This window comes from Thermobia domestica, chromosome 5, assembly GCF_964235325.1.
Source record: "Thermobia domestica chromosome 5, izTheDome1.hap1.1, whole genome shotgun sequence".
NCBI lineage: Eukaryota > Metazoa > Arthropoda > Insecta > Zygentoma > Lepismatidae > Thermobia > Thermobia domestica.
Genome location: NC_137458.1, coordinates 291,111,359 through 291,131,270, shown reverse-complemented (window position 1 = coordinate 291,131,270; position 19,912 = coordinate 291,111,359). Strand labels below are relative to the sequence as shown.

At 39.1% G+C, this 19,912-nt stretch overlaps 1 protein-coding gene across 4 annotated transcripts in view; it reads right to left on the bottom strand.

Moving 5' to 3' along the window:
• The window catches only part of LOC145686686 (uncharacterized), a 61,425-nt gene extending 55,009 nt beyond the window's left edge, over nt 1-6,416 (bottom strand). For 2 of the 4 annotated variants that reach the window (XM_081760220.1, XM_081760222.1), the window contains exon 1: nt 5,858-6,416. In XM_081760220.1, the coding sequence (XP_081616346.1) occupies nt 5,858-6,001 (144 nt within the window). In that variant the 5' untranslated portion in view covers nt 6,002-6,416. Of the gene's footprint in view, nt 1-4,400; nt 4,533-5,463; nt 5,602-5,857 lie in introns of those variants that run through there. The other 2 variants (XM_081760223.1, XM_081760224.1) reach the window with 2 other exon arrangements.
• Between the last annotated feature and the right edge of the window lie 13,496 nt (nt 6,417-19,912).

Genomic DNA, 19,912 nt, shown 5'->3' with positions numbered 1-19,912 from the left:
CGTAAAATCACAAAATAAAACAAAAAGCAAAACAAGAACTTTTGCGGAAAAATCGTTATTAAAATATTTAAAAACTATAATAGATTATAGTTGGTCTATTAACGGAATAAAAAAAAAATGTTGATTTTTTAAGAAATAATGTTTCATTCTGTAGTTAGTACTTACAATTTAAATTATTCGAAACCTGCAATGCGCAACTTGTAAGAAACATCTAATGACCCATTCATTATTCTTCAGTAATAACAATGAAACAAAATGATAAATGTGAAAATACTAACATAACTTATTCACACGCAGTTTAGAAAACATTCAAAGCACAAGAAATGCAAAATGAAGTTATTTTACACTCCATTAGCAGCTTATTTTCACTTAAGAGAAAAAGGTGAAAGAAGAAGGGGGTAAGAACTTGATCATGTTTTGTAGGTATGTTGATGATTGTCTAGGCTTGTGGAAAGGGACTAGGAGGCAATGAGAGAACTTCAAAGGTAGTGCGGAAGATAAAGAAAAAGGTATAAGCTTGGACATGGAGTTGGAAGAAAATGGAAGAATAAACTTTTTAGAAATGACCATAATAAAACAAGGAGAAGGACTGGTTACGAGGTGGTACCAGAAAGAGTGCTCAGCGGGGGTGTACTGCCATGACAGGAGCGACGTGGATAGGAGTACAAAGAGAAATTTCATAACAAACATGATAAGAAGAATAGAAATGCTGGAGGACGAAGAGGAAGGAAGGAAGGAGAGTATACATAAATTTTACAGACAGATAGAGAAGAACGGTTACAGCAAGAAGGAGTTAGAGAAGGAAGAACACAGGAAGAGGAAGAGAGGGAGAAAGAAGAATGAAGAGGATGAGAGTGGAAAATGGCATGGTATAGAAAGTATGGGAAAAGAAACGGAGAAACTGAAGAATTTATTGAAGAATGGAGGGGTCAGAACTTATAGAAAGAGTGGAGAAAATTTATTAAGATCAATAAAGAAGAAGAATAGAAAAGGAACTAAAAAGATTAACAAAGAGGAAGAAGGAATCACCTACAGGGTATGGTGTAAGGGCTGCGATATGTCATATATAGGACAGACAGGAAAGAGAGTGAAAGAAAGATTAAAACAACATGAAGGTGATGCTAGGAGGAAGAAAGATACCAATGCCATATATAAACATGTTAAGGAGACGAATCACGGAATTAATTGGGATAAGACGGAAGTATTGGAGATGGAGAAAAGAATGATAATAAGGAAGTGAAAAGCAGATTGGATAAAGAAGGTAGGAAGAGATAAACTGATGAACTGGAGAGGAGACTTACTTATTAATGAATTATGGCAAGGAAGCTTGGATAGCATAGACAAGAAGAAAATAAAAAGACCCTTATAAGGAACAAAAAAGGCGGAACATGATTAATTGGAAAGTGAACAAGAAGACTTACGGGATTGGCTAAAGGCCTCAGCAAATAGAAAAAAAAGTACAACAATAACTATATACATGTCTGTTAAAAGAATTTAAATGTTTTGTCTTGTCTTGTCTTCATCACTCTAAAAAAGTATTTGAAAAAGGGCACCAGGAAATAACCAGTTTGTGCCATAAATGCTGAAAAGAATATAGTTGTGAGTTAGATAATTTCTTCAGTATTAAATGTTTTGATAACAATGACTATATATATGACTGTTAAAGAATTTAAACTTTGTCATAACAATGACTATATATATTTTCTGTATTTTCATTTATTTTCGATATTGTCTGAAGAAGGATATGTTAGATATCCGAAACCGTTATTATTATTTAAAATAAAGTGTGTTTTAAGCTTTGGTCAGCGTTTCTTTTGTCAAAATTAAGAAAGCTATATCATATTTTTTCTCTGAAATTATTAACAACTTATTAAGATTTTCCAACGAAAGACTTTGTTTTATGTCAGAAAGAAATCGCTTTAGGTATGAAAATGATCTCTCAACACCTACAGATGTCGCTGGAGCACACTAGAAACAAGTAATTTGGGAAAGGATTCTGTCAATATGAACTAGTCTATTAGGCCTTGTTTCCACAATGTCAAACTAAGCACAACAACACACTGAATAAGAGTGTGGAAGTCTGATGAAGACACAGTTGTTGTGCTAAAATTGTTATGTGATTGTGCGTTTTATGTACATTATCACAAAGCCTTGCTTAGTGTGTTCTTGTGTTTAGTGATTATTATCAACAGTTACATCAGCATCACCTTTCATAACGCTAGCAATGTTCTTCAATGTTTCCAAATCTGGATAAACACTTACAAGAAAAACACACTTTTGACGAATGTGCATGCCTTTGTTACCAAGTACATCATTAAAGGCTTTCAGAAATCTAGATGGTTAAAAAAAAAAAAAAAAAAAAAAAAAAAAAAAAAAAAAAACCTGCTAATAGCGTTTAGAAACATTGCGAAAACTTTACATCCCCAATCAAGTAAGCTTGTGGTGGACAACATCGCGTCCATGAGTTTTCTCGGGGACTCCTGTTTCCTCCACATTTCATTCCACCAATTATTCCATCATTATTCACTTGCCTTAATCATCATCATCTTTAGCCGAAAGGGCATAAACGTGGGACGTTAAACTGAAAGATCTTTCAAACATGGAGGTAGATCCGTGATGGTTTGGGGTATAATATCGTGGCAGACTTTGGGCCCACTAATTGTTCTTGAGGGTCGTGTCTTTGTCAAGGACCATAGGAACATTCTGGAGGACCATTTACACCCTACGGTTCTAACACTCTTCCCGGATGGTGGAGCAGTGTTCCAGGATAGTAACTGCCCCATTCATACTGCTATACTTGTCACAGAGGGTTCGATCAGCATTACAGTGAAGTTGAACATAGCCATGGCCAGCTCAATCGCCGGATCTCAACATTATTGAGCGGTATGGGGTTTGTTAGACGATCGAGTGTGGAAACGTTTCCCTCTACCACGTGCACATGCTGAACTTTTCACTGTGCTTGAAGAGAAATGGCTGAAAATTTCTTTGCAAAGGGTACAGAACCTCTATCCATCATTTCCAAGTCATGTTGTTGCTGTACTGCCCAGCCCAACATCTTATTAAATACAAACTACGGCCTTTTACCAGGTGTTTCAGTTTCAATGTCTACCATCTGGTTATATAATGCTGGTGTGAAAGAAGACGATGCATTATTTAAACAACTTTTTCCAGAATTCCTACAAGACGGGTACATATATTAAATGGTAAACAAAGAATGATGTGTGATTGAACCGGGACTCGAACCCGGGATCTTCGGCATACCATGCAAATGCATTAACCACTACGCTATTCGGTCTGCTTCCAGAACAGTCATACACTCTCTCATCCTTTAAGTCGGTGCTCATTCACCACAACTTCCGGTGCTTTGTACCACAACTTCCTATTGTGCCTGGACAAGCCAGTGTCGATATTCAGAACAATTCTGACGCCGAAAATTCCGGATTCAAGTCTCAATCCAGTCACGCACTTGAAAAACGAAAATATTTTATGCCTTTGGTTCGTACACAACTATCATGGACACAACACAACAACAATTTTGGACAAATATTTTTAAAAAATGGTAAATATTTAGCAGACAGGGTCCGGAAGTACATAAAAAATACAAAATTTACGGGAGAAATGGAAGATGCAAGTACTCAGACCTAACATAACAACCAAATCTAACCTAATATTAATAGAAATAAGGAAATTCTTATCATTTTTTCGGAAATTGTGCTAGATCCCTACACTAATATAATCTAACATAAATTAACCTAACCTAACCGAAACTAACCTAATGTGAACAGAAAGTACTGAAATTGTAACATTTGTTAGAAAAAATAGGTGGACCCCTTCTGCTAAACATTGTCCAAAAACATATATGATAAATTCCGATAACTAAACAAATATCACTTGAAATAGATACACTTCCAGTCGCCTCGAGCTATTTCTAGCGCTAACCTCCCTAACCTGCAAAATTTGTTTAAGGACAGATTAGTACTTAAAGTCTCCTTTCAGCAGGGTTTGCCCAAGTGGGCCCAGCCGGAAAAAAAAAAAACCTGGGTTTTTGAGCTTTTTGTTAGTATATTGTTGGTACAACTAAGATGATCACATTGAAAGTGATTTTTATCAGATTTTGGTCTTTCCTTGAGCGAATTAGATGCTTTCGCGTAAGGTATACAACACCTTTCAATATAAGACCTTTATAAAGTTCTGAATGAATAAGAAACCTCTTACTTTAGCTTCAGGTAATTTTAGAACAAATTAATGTACGGATTATGCTTATAGCCTGTTTGAAGTAAAATATGCAATTTCATATTTTAGAAAATACTTTCCGTCAATGGTATGGTTTGGATGACACATTTCTAGGTCGCTGGATTGGTCCAGGACCCATGCCTGCCCACTTCTTCTCTCGACATTACCTAATTTTTTTCTTTGAGGCTTTGTGAAGGATGTGGTCTACAAAACCCCAGTGCAGGATCCCCGACCTTGCATTGCGGAGCATTGAATGCGCTACGGAGGACATGCTAGGCCGGACGTGGGCGGAACTGGAATATTATTGGTTACCCAGCGTGCTAGACACGGGGCACACACTGAACTGTTAAACGGCTAGTAAAACTTTAGGTGTGTGATACACCTAAATAAGGATGTGTAAATACAAATCCTCGATTATATAAATATATACCTACAATCTCTGACGCGCCTGCTCTCTACTGATATACTCTCCTCTTCCACCCTTGCCCTGATCCGGTTATATAGCACTCGAATTTTCTAGTGGCAATTTAGTTTTTTTTTTTTTTTTTTTTTGAAAAATACTTTTCATAGAAATACGGAGACATCTTGAGCCTCCCTAAAGTGAACGTGCACAGACGAACTTAAGTCCACATCCCAAAAATTAGGCAAAGTTCTAAAACACAGGTCCCCCTTCCCACTTAACTGTAATAAAGACAGAAAACAACGTGCCCTGCGGGGCTCTAACCCACCTTCACTCGCTCGGCAATACTATGTGAATTAAATATCAAACTTTGGCACAGAAAAGAACCTAGATATTAACCTATATGGGGGAACCTGTTTTCTAGAACCTTTCCCAAAAATTATTGTTCAAAGTAAAGATTTAGTGAAAAAGAATATATGCAATGAAGTTATGCCCTATGTGACTATCGATCCCTATTCTCAATCCGCATCAACTTTTAGAGGTAGCTCCTTATTTTGGGCAACGCATTGATATCCTGTCATTACATACAATTGCCGAGTGAGCACGGCACGTTGTTTAGTTTATCATTCTTGGGAACTGTAATTGTAATTGCGGGAACCGGTTCAGATCAATAAGTTATTGTCACTGCCCTGCTTAAAGATTTGCCATTTTAGCTTTATATATAATCTCATAACCACGGATGATATTGAAGATTCACTCCCCTTGATTTCTGAAATAATTTACTCTATATCCAGTTAGAAGGGGGCATGGCTCAGTGGCAAAGCGCTTACCTCTGTCGCGTTTGGTCCCTGGTACGATCCCCGGACAAGTAAATTTGAGGTAGATTTCTTCGGGCTACTGCCTCGTTCCCTCCCACTTTCTCATTCCATTAATTCTTCCATTATTCATTTTCCTTAATTATCGTCTCCTTTAGTCTAAAAAGCATATTGGCTAAATTTACACAGATGGCGGCCCCGGATTGGACGTGCAAAGTTCTAGACTATTGGTCCCTCTTTCTGTACCAAAGTTAATTATTTGTCACATAGTATTGCCGAGCGGGCGTTAGCGAGTGAAGGCGGGTTAGAGCCCCGCAAGGCGTTTTTTTTTTCTTGTACTTTGGGGCTACCTCTGCGGAAGGTAACCCGGCATAATTGTGGGACGTTAAACTGAAAGATTTCAACTTACCACAATATCTAAACATTCCGCTATCACTTCAGGTAACTCACTACCGTTCGGTTCAAATATATTCTTTCTGAATCTACTTGTTTCTAAGCATAAGCGGCACACACTATCAATATTTTCAGGCGAAAGCATAGTGTCTAGTTTCATTAGTTCGTTTTCATTTCTTTCCGGGCTTCGTCGTCCTGCAGACAAAATTAATATTTTTCTTCATTACTATTCTCCTCTTCTCGTAATATTTTTTAACTTTTTTCATAAAAATATTTTCCTTGTGCCAAAAGTCGCAAAACCGTTTTCTAATGTCGTGATAGAGGGCTGCATTCCGTATTGGTGCGCGTCAATACCATCCGATTGCACAATGTTCGCGAAACCGAACCTAGTTGAGCGAAACCGAACTTATTCGGAGCGGCAGAATTAAGCCGTAGTCTGTTGCGTACAATACTCACTCTACGGTCTGTTGCATACAGTTTTCAACTGTGTCTTTGTTTAGCAGGAGTTTCTATGGATCTGGCAATATTTCAACGAAACTTTTGACATTTCGATTTTCTTTTTTCAGCGTTTGTGTCAAGGTTTGTGTCCTATGATTGGTTCAGAGAATGGTCTGAAAACGAGTGTTGGAGTTCGCGCGCATAAGGTAGTGAATACATCGAACACCGTAACGCATACAACGCGAGTGCTTACATATCTGCGTAGTGCTATAAGTGTGGAATATTCTCATTTAGTGTTTCACTTCTCAATACTAATGCCAAGTGAAAAATTCTGCAAAAAGTGTAGGTAGTGTTTAACCACCCGCCAATGGCGGAAGTGTCAGGTGGCGATTCCCTTCCTCCATCGTTACCAACTGGTCCCCCCGATCATACCTCAAATGAAGTACACATGGAGGAATCCATTCCGGTGGTCAAAGAAGTCACAGTAAAGTCAACACCGCTCATAAATTTATATTTACCACATCATGCCCCGCCATACGTAGTGCACGTGGTACCGGAGGCTAATCAGAAGAATAACATAACGGTCAGAAAACATCCTCAAGTACTCGGGAAAATACTGTTTCAAAACAAAGTGACAGGCATTAAAACATTTACTCCCACCGACAAGAATTTAGTAAAACTAGAATTTCATACAGGACACCAGGCCAATGAGTTCCTCACTCATGATCTACTCAAACTCCATGGTTGGTCGGCCTTTGTGCCCTACTATACAAGTAGATATGTTGGCATTATTCACCATTATTCACAGGGTTTACCACGAATTTACTGAAGGCGAATATATTAGAAAACCTCGAGTGTCGAGCCAACGTCTTACATGTTAGGAGGATCAATAAACGCAGAGTCCGAAATACGTCCTACCCAATCAGTGGTCATAACTTTCGATACGAACGCCTCCGGGATTTCTGTTCTTTATATCACTCGGGTCACACTGTATACACATACATTCCAGCAGTTAAACAATGTAAAAATGGCTGCCACCGTCTCGGCCATCTTCAGAGGGGGTGCTGATCTAAGCAGAAGCTCTGCCATCGCTGTGGAGCCCACACGAGGCTCACGCTTGCACAAATGCACTCAAATGCATTAATTGTGGAAGAGGTCACTCGGCCACTGATTTACAATGCCCCGAGAGGAAACGACATCAAAAAATAAATCAACTCATGGCGACGGAAAAGATAACCTATAACGAAGCTAAGGAAAGAATATCTAGTACAAAATTACTCACTAACCAAAGCCTAAGACTATTCATGGCTTTGGATTGATTATTTTAACAAAAGAGACACTGAGCAAAGCTTAAAACCCACTTTATTTTAAATTATAATTTGTAACTCTTTCGGATACCTAGCATATCCTTCTTCAGACACTATCGAAAATAATTGAAAATACAGACATATATATAAATATTGTTATGACAAAGTTTAAATTATTTAACCGTCATATATATAGTCATTATTATGAAAAAGTTTAAATTCTTTTAACAGACATATGTATAGTTATTGTTGTACTTTTATATATATATATATATATATATATATATATATATATATATATATATATATATATATATATATATATTATTTCTTTTTTTTCCTATTTACTGAGGCCTTCAGCCAATTATGACACTACGCAGGATGACACTACAAACGCGTATGACTAACCCATCAGAAAACAAGGAAAAATCGCTGGAACACTTTCTTCAGAATCTTTTACGCAGTATCGAAAAATATGCTGTAATTAACTACTGATACCAGCCCGAAACGCACCAGACAGACGACTCCGCGATATATCACCAATTACACACATACTTCAGATCATTAGCGAATGGCCAATAAACCAGTGTTCAAATTGTTGAAATGGAACTGTCGGCAACTTAAGGGCAAGGAACCTTTCTTATGGCAAGTATGCAGATTCTTCACTCCTACTATTTTTCTTCTACAAGAAACGTGGTCTACTCTAACATATTCCACAAAGCTGCCGGAATACAGACTGTATACGCAAAATAGACCAAATGAATACGGAGGAATCGCAGTTGGATTTCACAAACAATCGTCCGTTAACGAAATACAACAATTGGATTTTCAACATCCACAGTTCATGTGCCCGATCCAAGTGCAGGGCTTCAAATACAAACAGATTACCATTTTCAATGTTTACGCTCCCCCAGACAGAACAATACCACCGACACTATGGAAATATTTGTTCACTCAATGTAAGGGTCCTTGTATAATAGCGGGCGATCCCAATACCAAAAGTACCCTATGGGGATCAAAGAATACCAACCGGGCCGCCGATCTACTGATGGAGGCACTCGAAGATCAATCTTTTCTGATCGCAAACGATGGCACAGCAACCCGCATGCCCAACCTCAACGCTCCACCTTCTGCACCTGATCTAACTCTCCTTAGTGTGGATGCTTACTTATATCATACTTGGACGGTCTATGGTTTCACAGGGGGCAGCGATCACTTGCCTATCATAACCACTTTGGCAAATATAGAAGGGATTTCTTCACAAACGCAACCGGGATACGCCGCAACACCTTTCATACCACTTAACCGTAACTACGACATATTACTCTATCAGGAATATTTAAAACAGGCTATGCCTCACCTACATACAACCAATGGAAGCTCCATCTTTCCATTTCTGACGGAGCATATAACAACAGGGGTGCAACAGGCGGGGAATGAACGGGACAGCAGCAGGAATAGTACCAAACGTTATCCATATCCGTGGTGGGACACACAATGTCAAAAACTGCTCAACAAAAGCAGAGCGGCGCAGAAACAATATTTTCAGGATATAATTCCGAAATCATACTATAACTCGAGACAGGCACAGGCGCAATTCAAACAACAGATCCAGAGGAACCGACGTACACACTGGCAGACATTCTGTAGCAGCTTACACGAAGGGACTAGCGCCATACCCATTTGGAAGTACGTTAAGAATTCTCTGACAAGACGTCACACACATTCTAGATGTCACTCTCCCCCCTCTTGGTTGGAGGAATTCCACATACAATTAACAGCACCGTCAGTCTTGTATTCGAGAATGGACACATTATCTCACCTTTCTTCTTCCTCACCGTCGCCAGCCATCTCTAACATCTACCAAGAGGAGCTCGAAGAAGCGATCCCAAGAGGACGACACCAGCCCAGGCGCCGACAAAATCTCAAATCAGCATATCAAGGATCTTCCTGTGCAACGTCATCCGATATTAATACAAGGTTTCCAATACATATGGACCACCGGCCATATACCTCAGACTTGGAAGCAACACATAGTAGTCCCGATATTGAAACATAACAATCCGACCGGACTGGCCACTAGTTACCGGCCTATAACTTTGCTTCCATGTATAAGCAAAGTGTTGGAGAAAATCATACTACGAAAACTGGAATCGTATACCGAATACTATCACACATTCCCCGCCACAATCATTGGAGCGCGGAAAGGTAAAGCTACACTAGACGCCCTAGCTACATTTCTGCTCGAAATTTGGCAAGCATACCAACACCGACAATACGTAGCAGCTATCAAATTGGATTTTGATCGAGCATATGACCGTATAGACTTAGATAGAGTGCTTCACCACCTTACCAAGGCCTTCCCGTCCATATTTATCAGATACGTCCATAATTGGTTAGTAAACCACAGGATCCGCATTAAATATCAAGGGAAAATCACGGCAGCACGTACCACTTCTCAGAGACTCCCTCAATGATCTTGTCTCAGTCCATTGCTCTTCAACTTCTATATGTTGGAATTTCACTACGCACAGAGGGAACACGTCCGCATTCTCAGTTATTTTGATGATCATCTGTTATATGTTCGCGGTTCCTCCTTAACCGAAATACAAAGACGATTACAAGTCGCTCTGAACTTTGTGCAACAATGGAACTTCTCGAACGGCATGCACGTAAATTGGGCCAAAACAGGGGTGCTCATCCCCCCCAAAGCTGACGGCGCACTCCCCCCCAAAACTAATAATCTCTTCCCTCCTCAAAACTCAAGTCCTCTAAAAACAATTGCCCAGTGCAGCAGTAGTTTTTATAGTACTAGTAATTGTTATTTTTGTTGTTTTTATTTCCTGTAGTAGTATTATAGAATGCTTGTAGTAGTAGTAGGGGCAGTAGTAATTATAAAAATGACATTACTTTTATTAGTAGTCTTGGTAGTGTACAATACTAAATATGTTCTATAAGGATATTGAAGGGTATAAAAACTTCTACACACTGTGTATGGCACAGGTATTCTTTTTTTACAATTAGTAGTATTATTTTTTTCTTTACAAAATATTGATATAATTCCCTTGTACATGAAAAGTAAGATGCAAGTTACAAGTTATTGAGTTTGATACCAAAAGAAAATGTTATCCTCGAAATTAGCCTACACAAAGAAGTGATATCCAACAAAAAACATTCCTGTAAAAGAACCAAGTACGAGTGGCCTTAAAAAGAATTAAAATCACAAAAATAGGCGCCAAGTTCTGGTGGACAACAGTTACAAACACTCACTGGCTTACTTCAAATTTAGATTTGAAACTTGGCTGTTGTCTCTATGGTTACCACTAGCTCACAATTATGTCAAACTACTTTATAATTTTCAACAGACAACATAGGCAAGTTTCAAATCTAAATTTGAAAGTGATTCCTTGAGTGTTTGTAACTGTTGTTCACCAGAGCTTGGCGCTCATTTTTGTGATTTCACTTCTTTTTAAGGCCGCTCATACTTGGTTCTTTTACAGGAATGTTTTTTGTTGGATATCACTGTTGGGAATGCATTCTAAAATATCTTTTTCGGAAGAAAGGACAAGCATGTCGGAGAGCCATACATCTCCCATGGTGCTTCTTAGTCGATTTTTTACATCTTTACTTTACTCATAATTCTCTCTCCTGAGCAACTCGTCGCTGGTAATGACAGAAGTATCTGGTATAATATTGTTAGGTATGGAAAACCAGACATATTCAACAAACACCTGTAAGGCCTAATGAATCCTTTCTTCACCCACTGATCCACTAATCTTTGTTTGGCCATTTTATCGTCATTACTTACACTATCAGATTTGTCCTCACAAGAATCTTGGAAGTCGTCTTCATTATTTTCACTCTGACTCCCGTCACTCGAGCAAAGTACATCGGCCAAATCAATGTTCGGGTAGCTTACTTTGTACAATTTACTAAACATATTAACTTCTTCACAAAGTTCTTCACACTCGATGCCATAACACTCACACAAATCACTGACAAGAACCGGGCTTAGAGTACCATCCATGCTCCCAGCAGAAAATGGGTAAATTACCTACACAAAGCGATAAACCGACCAGCCCATCCTTTCATATAGCAACTTGCGCGGTACTTCATTCATAGAGTTTCTAAGCAGGGGGATTCATTCTCGAGATTTAAAAAAAATCGCATCGTGTTCCAATGTTATTCTGACGACAGCAAAATTACTTATTCGACATTAGAGTAAAATTCTTCTCCAATTTTTTTATTACCCCCAATTTTTTTCTCGGTGGCACAACTTACGCCATTCATCCCTCCTGTGGGCGGCCCTTCTCTCTTAAAACGAACCAATCTTCCCTTTCATACGGCTACTTGCGCGGTACTTCATTCATCGAGTATCGAAGCAGGGGGTACGGGGGTTCATCCCGGAAAATTTTTGAAAATTAGCTTCTCAAAATCGTGTTTTAGTGCTATTCAGACAGTAAAATTGATAGTTCGAAAGTAGAGTAAAATCCCCCCCAAAATTTTTCTCAATGGCGCAGCTTGCGCCATACATCCCCCCTGTGGGCGGCCCTGGGCCAAAACAACCTATACGGTATTCACACGGAAAAGACAGATAGGTCATATTCACCTGCAGATTGACAACCTCAAATTGACACAACAGCCGCAGTTTACTTATTTGGGAATCACCTTTGACCAGAGATTAAACTGGAAGTTACAACTAACATAGTTGCACGAGAAGATATGACCGTATATCAACATGATACGAAATGTTAGTAATAAAAAATGGGGGACGGACGTAGGCCCATTACTTTGCATCTCTCAACAATGTGTGGACGCCATTCTTCTCTACGGAGGTTGTCTGTTCTCACCTACGCCTGTGAGACTTTGCCAAATACCACTGCGGCTTCAAGCTACCACGCTCCGTACATTTTTTCTTTACCGCAAACCGCTCCTACTAACGCATTATTAGAGGCTGCCGGTATACTTCCATTCGCAGTTCAAATGGAATACTATGTCTCGAGATTCATCATGAGAAGGTTAGGAACAACAACATCCACAGTAATTCCGAAACTCGAACTCCTCTACACGCACAACAGACAGAGAGCATTACCGTATCGGCAGAGACTTCCATGGTTATATCACGCATATGCAAACCTGCGACGCTGGAAACAAACAATATACAAGAATCCTCGTCTACCTTGCTATAACCTTCAATATCGAACTACATTGCAATCAGCTACGCTGGAATTACCGATTTCTTCAAACAAACGAACGAACTTACTATGCCCCCAGAGCGTGGCTCCCAGATGGGAATCCTACATGGCAGCAAATCATTCTCATCGCATCCTCATATATACAGATGCTTCCAAAAGAATGCAAGCAGGAGTGGAATACACAGGGGCAGGTATATACATACCCCATTCCCTACAAGTAGAAAGACAACGACTACCAAATCAGATGTCAATTTTTCACGCTGAAATATGGGCTATACGTATGGGATTGCGACACACCATAGAACATAACTACCAAAGTTTTGGAATCTGTAGTGACAGCCTTAGCGCCTTAACAAGCCTCCAAACCACGGGTCTTTCTAACCACATGACATGGATTCACGGTACTATAAAACAACAGAATACCACCCTCAAAGACAAAGGACACAGTGTCATATTTTTACACGTATTTGGTCACATTGGGATACATGGCAATATGGTAGCCGACTCTCTCACAAAGGAAAGTACACACCTGGACCACATCACTGAAATATAGATTCCAACGGAGAGCTTCCACGCCGAACTCCAAAAACAACGACTGAAAAAATGGAGACGATATCAAGAACAACATAGACATCGTGAAAGTAAACACTTTTGGGCAATATTCCCAAGACCTACGACAAAGCAGTGGATTACGCCTGCAGGTTGGTCGCGACATGTGTGTTTACTCTTTAGATTATACTTAGGAGTTACTCAAACACCGTATAGATTATACCAACAAGGACACCGCAACACACCTCTCTGGTATTGTGCCAAACAAGAAGGGAGATTATCTCATCTCATATTTCAGTGTAAGTTAACTCCAGCCTATCGTGACACTCTCTATACTGTAATTCATCATTTCCACCATACCACACCAGTGACTGTTCCCTTTATCCTAGCGAACAACATACGAATAGTAGTTTATCACCTCCTCCAATACATAATAATCAACAACATTACGCTTTAATTAGACCTTGCACTACAGCTCAGTGCAAATTTAAAATTGGATATATCCTCCTGCAAGGACTGCTAAAAGTACATCTAAACCATCATAGTCAAATCAAACTGAACTGTCCAGAAGACGTAGCGTCAGGGCAAAAAGATTCACAAGACAAGAGAATGGTCTCTGATTGGCATTCGTATGCGGTAGAATTGAATTGTAAGCAAGAGATCTTCGATGAGTGTGGATACTGAAAGTAGGAAAAGAGCTGCAAACTTTTCGCAGTCTGAAGTAGAACTGCTATCGGTAGGTTGCACAATGTTCGCTTCGTGGCGTCTAATCGTATCTTTCCTTCTTTCAAAACCATCAACAGTATAAATAAGGCGGCATCTCTAATCCTACCCAGCATTTAAGCAGAATTTTCTAAACAACGAAACATCGAATGCTCAAGAAAACCTCACTTAAGAAGTTGAGCGGTAGTTCATCTGACGTCTAGATTTAAGCGTTTTTTTTAGCAACGCTTTGCATAAAGCCAAAATTGTGCAATATAAAATTTACCGTAAGCTGAGCTTAAGCTCTTAAGCGGACAGTAGTATTGGCTGCACTTTGCCTAACTTTTTGGCCCCTGGGTCCCTGCCTCAGGACCCATGGTCCCTGGCCCGGGGTCAATGACCTAGGGGTACCTAGGACCACCCCCTAAATTTTGGCAGGGGTACATAGGACCACCCCCAGGACCCATGGTCCCTGGCCCGTGTCAATGACCTAGGGGTACTTAGGACCACCCCTCTAGATTTTGGCAGGGGTACATAGGACCACCCCTTAAATTTTGGAAATTGCCAAATCTAAAAATTGGGTGTGGTAGCCTAGGACCACAGTATGTACCTCTATCAGTATTGGGTGTCTATGTCGTTCTCTTTTATGAGTAAAAAATTGTCAAAAATTCAAATTTCGGGGGTTTTTGACCTAATTTATCCCCTTTGATGAGGTATTATTATCCTATATGGTTATATGGGCATATACAGGGATTCATTACCTTTCATAAGACATGGGTATATTGGTGCACCCCTTGAAATTTTTGGGAGGTGTACCTTGGCCCACCCCTTCAATTTTTGGAAATTGCCCAATTTAAACATTTTGGTACAATAGTATAGAACCCTAGTATGTATTACTGTAAATTTGGGTGGTCCACTTCGTTCCCTTTTTAGGGGTACAAAATTGCCAAAATTTTAGTACAACCACATGTTTGGGTTTTTGGCTCATTTTATTCCCTTGGATGAGGTCCTATTACCTTATATAGTTATATGGGTGTATACAGGTGTTTATTTTCTATTGTAAGACATAGGTACATTTGTGCACCCCGGCAGGAGTGCCTTGGCCCACCCCTTAAATTTTGGAAATTGCCCAATTTAAACATTTGGTATAATAGTATAAAACCCTAATATATATTACTACAAAATTTCGGTGGTCTATCTCGTTTCCTTCCAGGGGTACAAAATTGCCAAAATATAAACGTAAGCAATACGTTGTATCACGTGTTTTGGTTTTGACCTAATTCATTTCCTTGGATGAGATCCTATTACCTTATATGGTTATATGACCATGTATAGGAGTCCATTCCCTATTATGAAACATGAGTACATATGTGCAACCCCGGGAATGGTACCTTGGCCCGCCCCTTAAGTTTTAGAAATTGCCAAATTTAAACATTTGGTATCATAGTACTGGACCCTAATATATATATATTACTACAAAATTTGGGTGGTCCACCTCGTTCCCTTTTAGGGGGCATTTTGTTCCGCTTTAGGAGTGAACCTTGCAATCGTCCCGAGTTTGATTCTTGGAAATGTTGAGTTTAACGTCCCCGCGAAAACGGTGAGAAATGATAGGACGAAACATGAACTTACTTGACTGAGGATTGAAGCAGTGACCTCATACACTAGAGACAATCGCTGAGCCATCGTACACGTGTGTTGATTACTATGCAATGGTCCCGAGTTTGATTCTTGGTGTTAGTTTCAGGAAATGTTATCGTCCCACTTGAAACGATGATGAGAAATGAGAAAACATCATAAACTTACTTGCTTGCGGATTGAAGCAGAGATCTCACACATCAGAAATAAGAGCTGAGTCACCATGGCCCATTGAGAAGTTCAGTTTGTTGATTACTATGTCATGGTCCCGAGTTCGATTTTTTTTTGTGTGTGTGTGTTAGTTTAAGAAATGTTGAGTTTAACGTCCCCTTGAAACGATGATGAAAAATGATAGGAGGAAACATGAACTTACTTCGTTGTGGATTGAAGCGCTGAGCCGCCGTACTCCATTCAGTGCGAACAGTTTCGCGTATGAAAAGAAGACGAGCAGATTATGTTACATTACACATTTCAGTGCGAGCAGTTTATACTAGGTTTATGTTTCATATAGAAAGATAGAAGATCTGTGTTGTCATCTTTTTTACTTCGTGTGCAACTTTGACCTTGAAGAAAACATTGCTGACTCAGTGCAAAGCATTGACGTATACACATAATCTTATTGTTTAGTTGGCTGTATTTAGAGATGAATCAGACATTTAAGGTTGTTGGTTCGAATCTAGTTGTGTTCGCTGTAACTCAGTGCCTGAGCGATACTTACCGAAATTTTTCCAGTGTTGCCAACACTATCAGAATGAATCGATTCATTTAGTCGGAGCAGTTTCGTGACGAAAACTGATTTTTGTTTTGCACACAAAAATTTTTTCTGAAACAGAATTTTGTTTGTACATAAAAATTTTTCTGAAACAGTTTTTGTTTTGTACACACAAAAAATTTCTGAAACAGAATTTTGTTTTCGTACACAAAAAATTTTTCTGAAAACATTTTTTTTTCGTACACAAAAATTTTCTGAATCAGTTTTTTTTCGTACACAAAAAATTTTCTGAAACAAAAATTTAGTTTGATTTTTTTTTCGCAAAACATTGATTTATTTTACCGGTAAACTGATTCAGAAAAAAGAAATTGAAATCGCAGTACAGGAAATAAAACACAGAATCATGTTTTTGTACATTTATTTTTAGCATGTGAAAATGAATACAGAATTTTTTTTTCTTCAAAGGAAGACGTGTCCGTGACGGGTACAAATTCTGTAAAGAGAAAATAAAACATATGAATATACATTGTAATATTTATTTTGTTTCCTGTGAAAGAAGAAAAACAGATTATTAACATCGAACTAACTGATCAAGAGAGAGTGAGGTGAGAAAAGAAACGCAAATGTGACGTACCTGAATTCCTTTTTTTTTCTCCACTGGTTTCTGCAAGGTGATGTCATCTGAGTTTTGTTTCCGCTCGTGCATCGTTGAAGCATGTCCCGTGTTGCGTTGATTCTTTGCCCCGTCTTTGGGAGGTGATGTTGGTGGGATTAGGGAAAAATATGGCTGTTATTCTGTTCTGGCTTTTTTATACCCATAGGGCAATGTCTCGTATGTGTCTGGTATTAATCGGCGTTTTTTATAGTTGAAACTGTACTTCTTTTCTTCAGGTTTTGTGACAAGATGATGATCGTGGGTTCTGTAAATTTTGTGCGGCGTGCTAATGGAGATTTTTTCACTCGATTGATTTATGATCATTTGCTCCAGACTGTTAAAATTTAACTTTTGACTTGCAGTATAATTGAGTGTGAATCCACGAATTTTGCATACATAACTGGTTGATTTCGTGTCGGGGTTGTAGATTTCCAAGGCGTACTGTTTTGGGCCACCAGACACGAATTTTTTAATGTATGCTTTTGGTCCAATTGATTCAAGTTCATTTGACATTGAACCAAGAAATACTTCTGGTTCTATTGTGGGCTCTGATGGTCGCTGCGTGAATATCACGCAATCTGTATCGAAATATAATACTCTTTCTTGCAGCAGTTCTAAATATTTGTAGAGTTCCAGACGAGCTTGACACGTTGTAAATGCTCCAAGGACAACATTAGCATTGTGATTTTGTACTGGAACATCATCTTCATACTGCCAATAAAGGTATAACATCGAATCGTTAACAGGTAAAATTTGGTTGACTTTTATGTCTGGAGCAGTTAATTTTTGATACAGTTCTTTGGGGTCGTTAATGATGGTCGTTTGGCTGAAATTGTCTCTTATAGCGAGTCGTCCCCAGAAGGCATTCAAACAGAGCTTTGCAAGACTACGACGTGCTGAATTTGTCATTATATTTGCTGCATTCAAAGTTATGCCTTCCCGTTGTTGTACCACTTGGATATACTGCTGCTTTTCTTCTTCGGTGACGCAATTGGCAGGCCAACCAGAAGCTTCCAGCTTCGATTTCAAAAATGTGTTAATGTATTCGCTGAATAATCCGCCAGTCTTGGTTTCTGGATCATATACGGTGATGTCGTAATCCCAAATTTCGTAAATTTCAATGACTTGATACCCAAGTTCAATGGCTTTTTGAATTTCATAGGACACCCATGTTCCCGTTAGACTTCGTTCACTGTCCGAATGTGTACATTCAGAATCTTGATTTAATGCTGTGGCACAGGCAGCACAAAGTGGAAACAACAACTTCTTATTTGAGCGAAATGGCAGCACTGGATGAAACACATTTCTGCTAGGCAAAATCTTCAACTTGACCAATCTGTTGACATCTTGAATGTCGGGCATTTCTGGATCTCCCTGTAGATATATTCGTGGATGCCCTATTGGATACCGTCCACATTTATTCACATAAGGATACAGGGAAACGATATCCAAGAATTTTATTTCTTCGCCTTCATTTTCATTTGCGACGTGGTACAATTTAATGGCATTAACACGGCCACCATAGAAGCTGTCTCTTGGATTTAATGGTGTCTTATTAGTATAAGGATGTGTGCTTAAAGAAGAGGCCAATGCTGGATTGGATTTTAACACTTGACGAAATTCACATTCCCACATTTCATGTATTTTATATCCCATGGATCGTAATAATTTCATTTTACGCTGTGTTCTCTCGTAGCGATAGTTCATCGTTTCTTCGGAGTTCTCATAAATGGGCTGATCACGGCCTGTAGGGACACATAGAGGACAGCCGTGAATTCTGCAACCTTCAAATTCATACACGTGTTCCTCTTTAGTGTCAGGATCTTTGTAGTAGCCGTCCAGATGAAAACCAGCAACATAAACTTCTTTGCCTTTGGCCGCATGTAGAATTGAATGACCCTCTTTTTCTTCCATGTAGGCAAGCCACTGCAAAGCAATCCGTGACTGATTGTTTCTGTGACGGTATCCTCGTGCAGGAAGAATGCTAATAGTATTGGGTTTTAAGAAATTTCGTCGAAATACTAAATTGCACGCACTCGCCAAAGTGATAGCCTCCAGGAAAGGATTGACGTGAGTTTCTTGTTCAAAAGTGGTCATGAAAGATATACAAGCCAATCGAAGTACGTTGACGTCCTGGACACAATAGTTCACCAATTCTTTTTGGAAAATAAACGTATCGTTCTGGTGTTCGTTGTACCATGTCATGAATTTCTCTCGTTCATCCACTTTCATTTCATCTGCACCATAATAATGGATGTCCGGTAATTTTCCCACATACGTTTGATTTGCAGCAGTATTAAAAAAGTGTGGAAAATATCCTTTGGTCGCTGGTAAATGAAATGCCTTGGATAATTTACTTAAAGCCATTGGCATGAAATTTAAGGAGTCAATAAACGATAAGTGATTCACTTTCATGCTTAAAATTTTTGCTCCGTTCAAGATCAAAGTAGGTTTCAATTCATGTTCTTCCACTAAAGATTTAAGAATAAAATGACCATCATATCCCTTACAGTTATGTGCCAAAGATACAATAAGTTTGATGCTGGGTCGTGGTTGACGTAAATACGCAAGAAAGGCATTGATCGGATCATCTTGAAAAATATGTTCTCGCTGTCCACAAACTTCACACGGATGATGTATATCTTCATCTTGAACACAGTTGTAACATACTTGTTGGGCCACCAGTAAATTGGGCTTATGAATGAACGTGTCTTCATCGAAGAAAGTATCCTGTGTGGCTTCGATATCATAGAAGACAATCATAGCTTTCTTGGCATGTAACACTGATGGAACTCCAGGTTTTAATTGAGTCGTATCAGGCTTCATGTAGCATTGGTGGGTAGACGTAACGTGTTTACGGCACACATTACAAAAA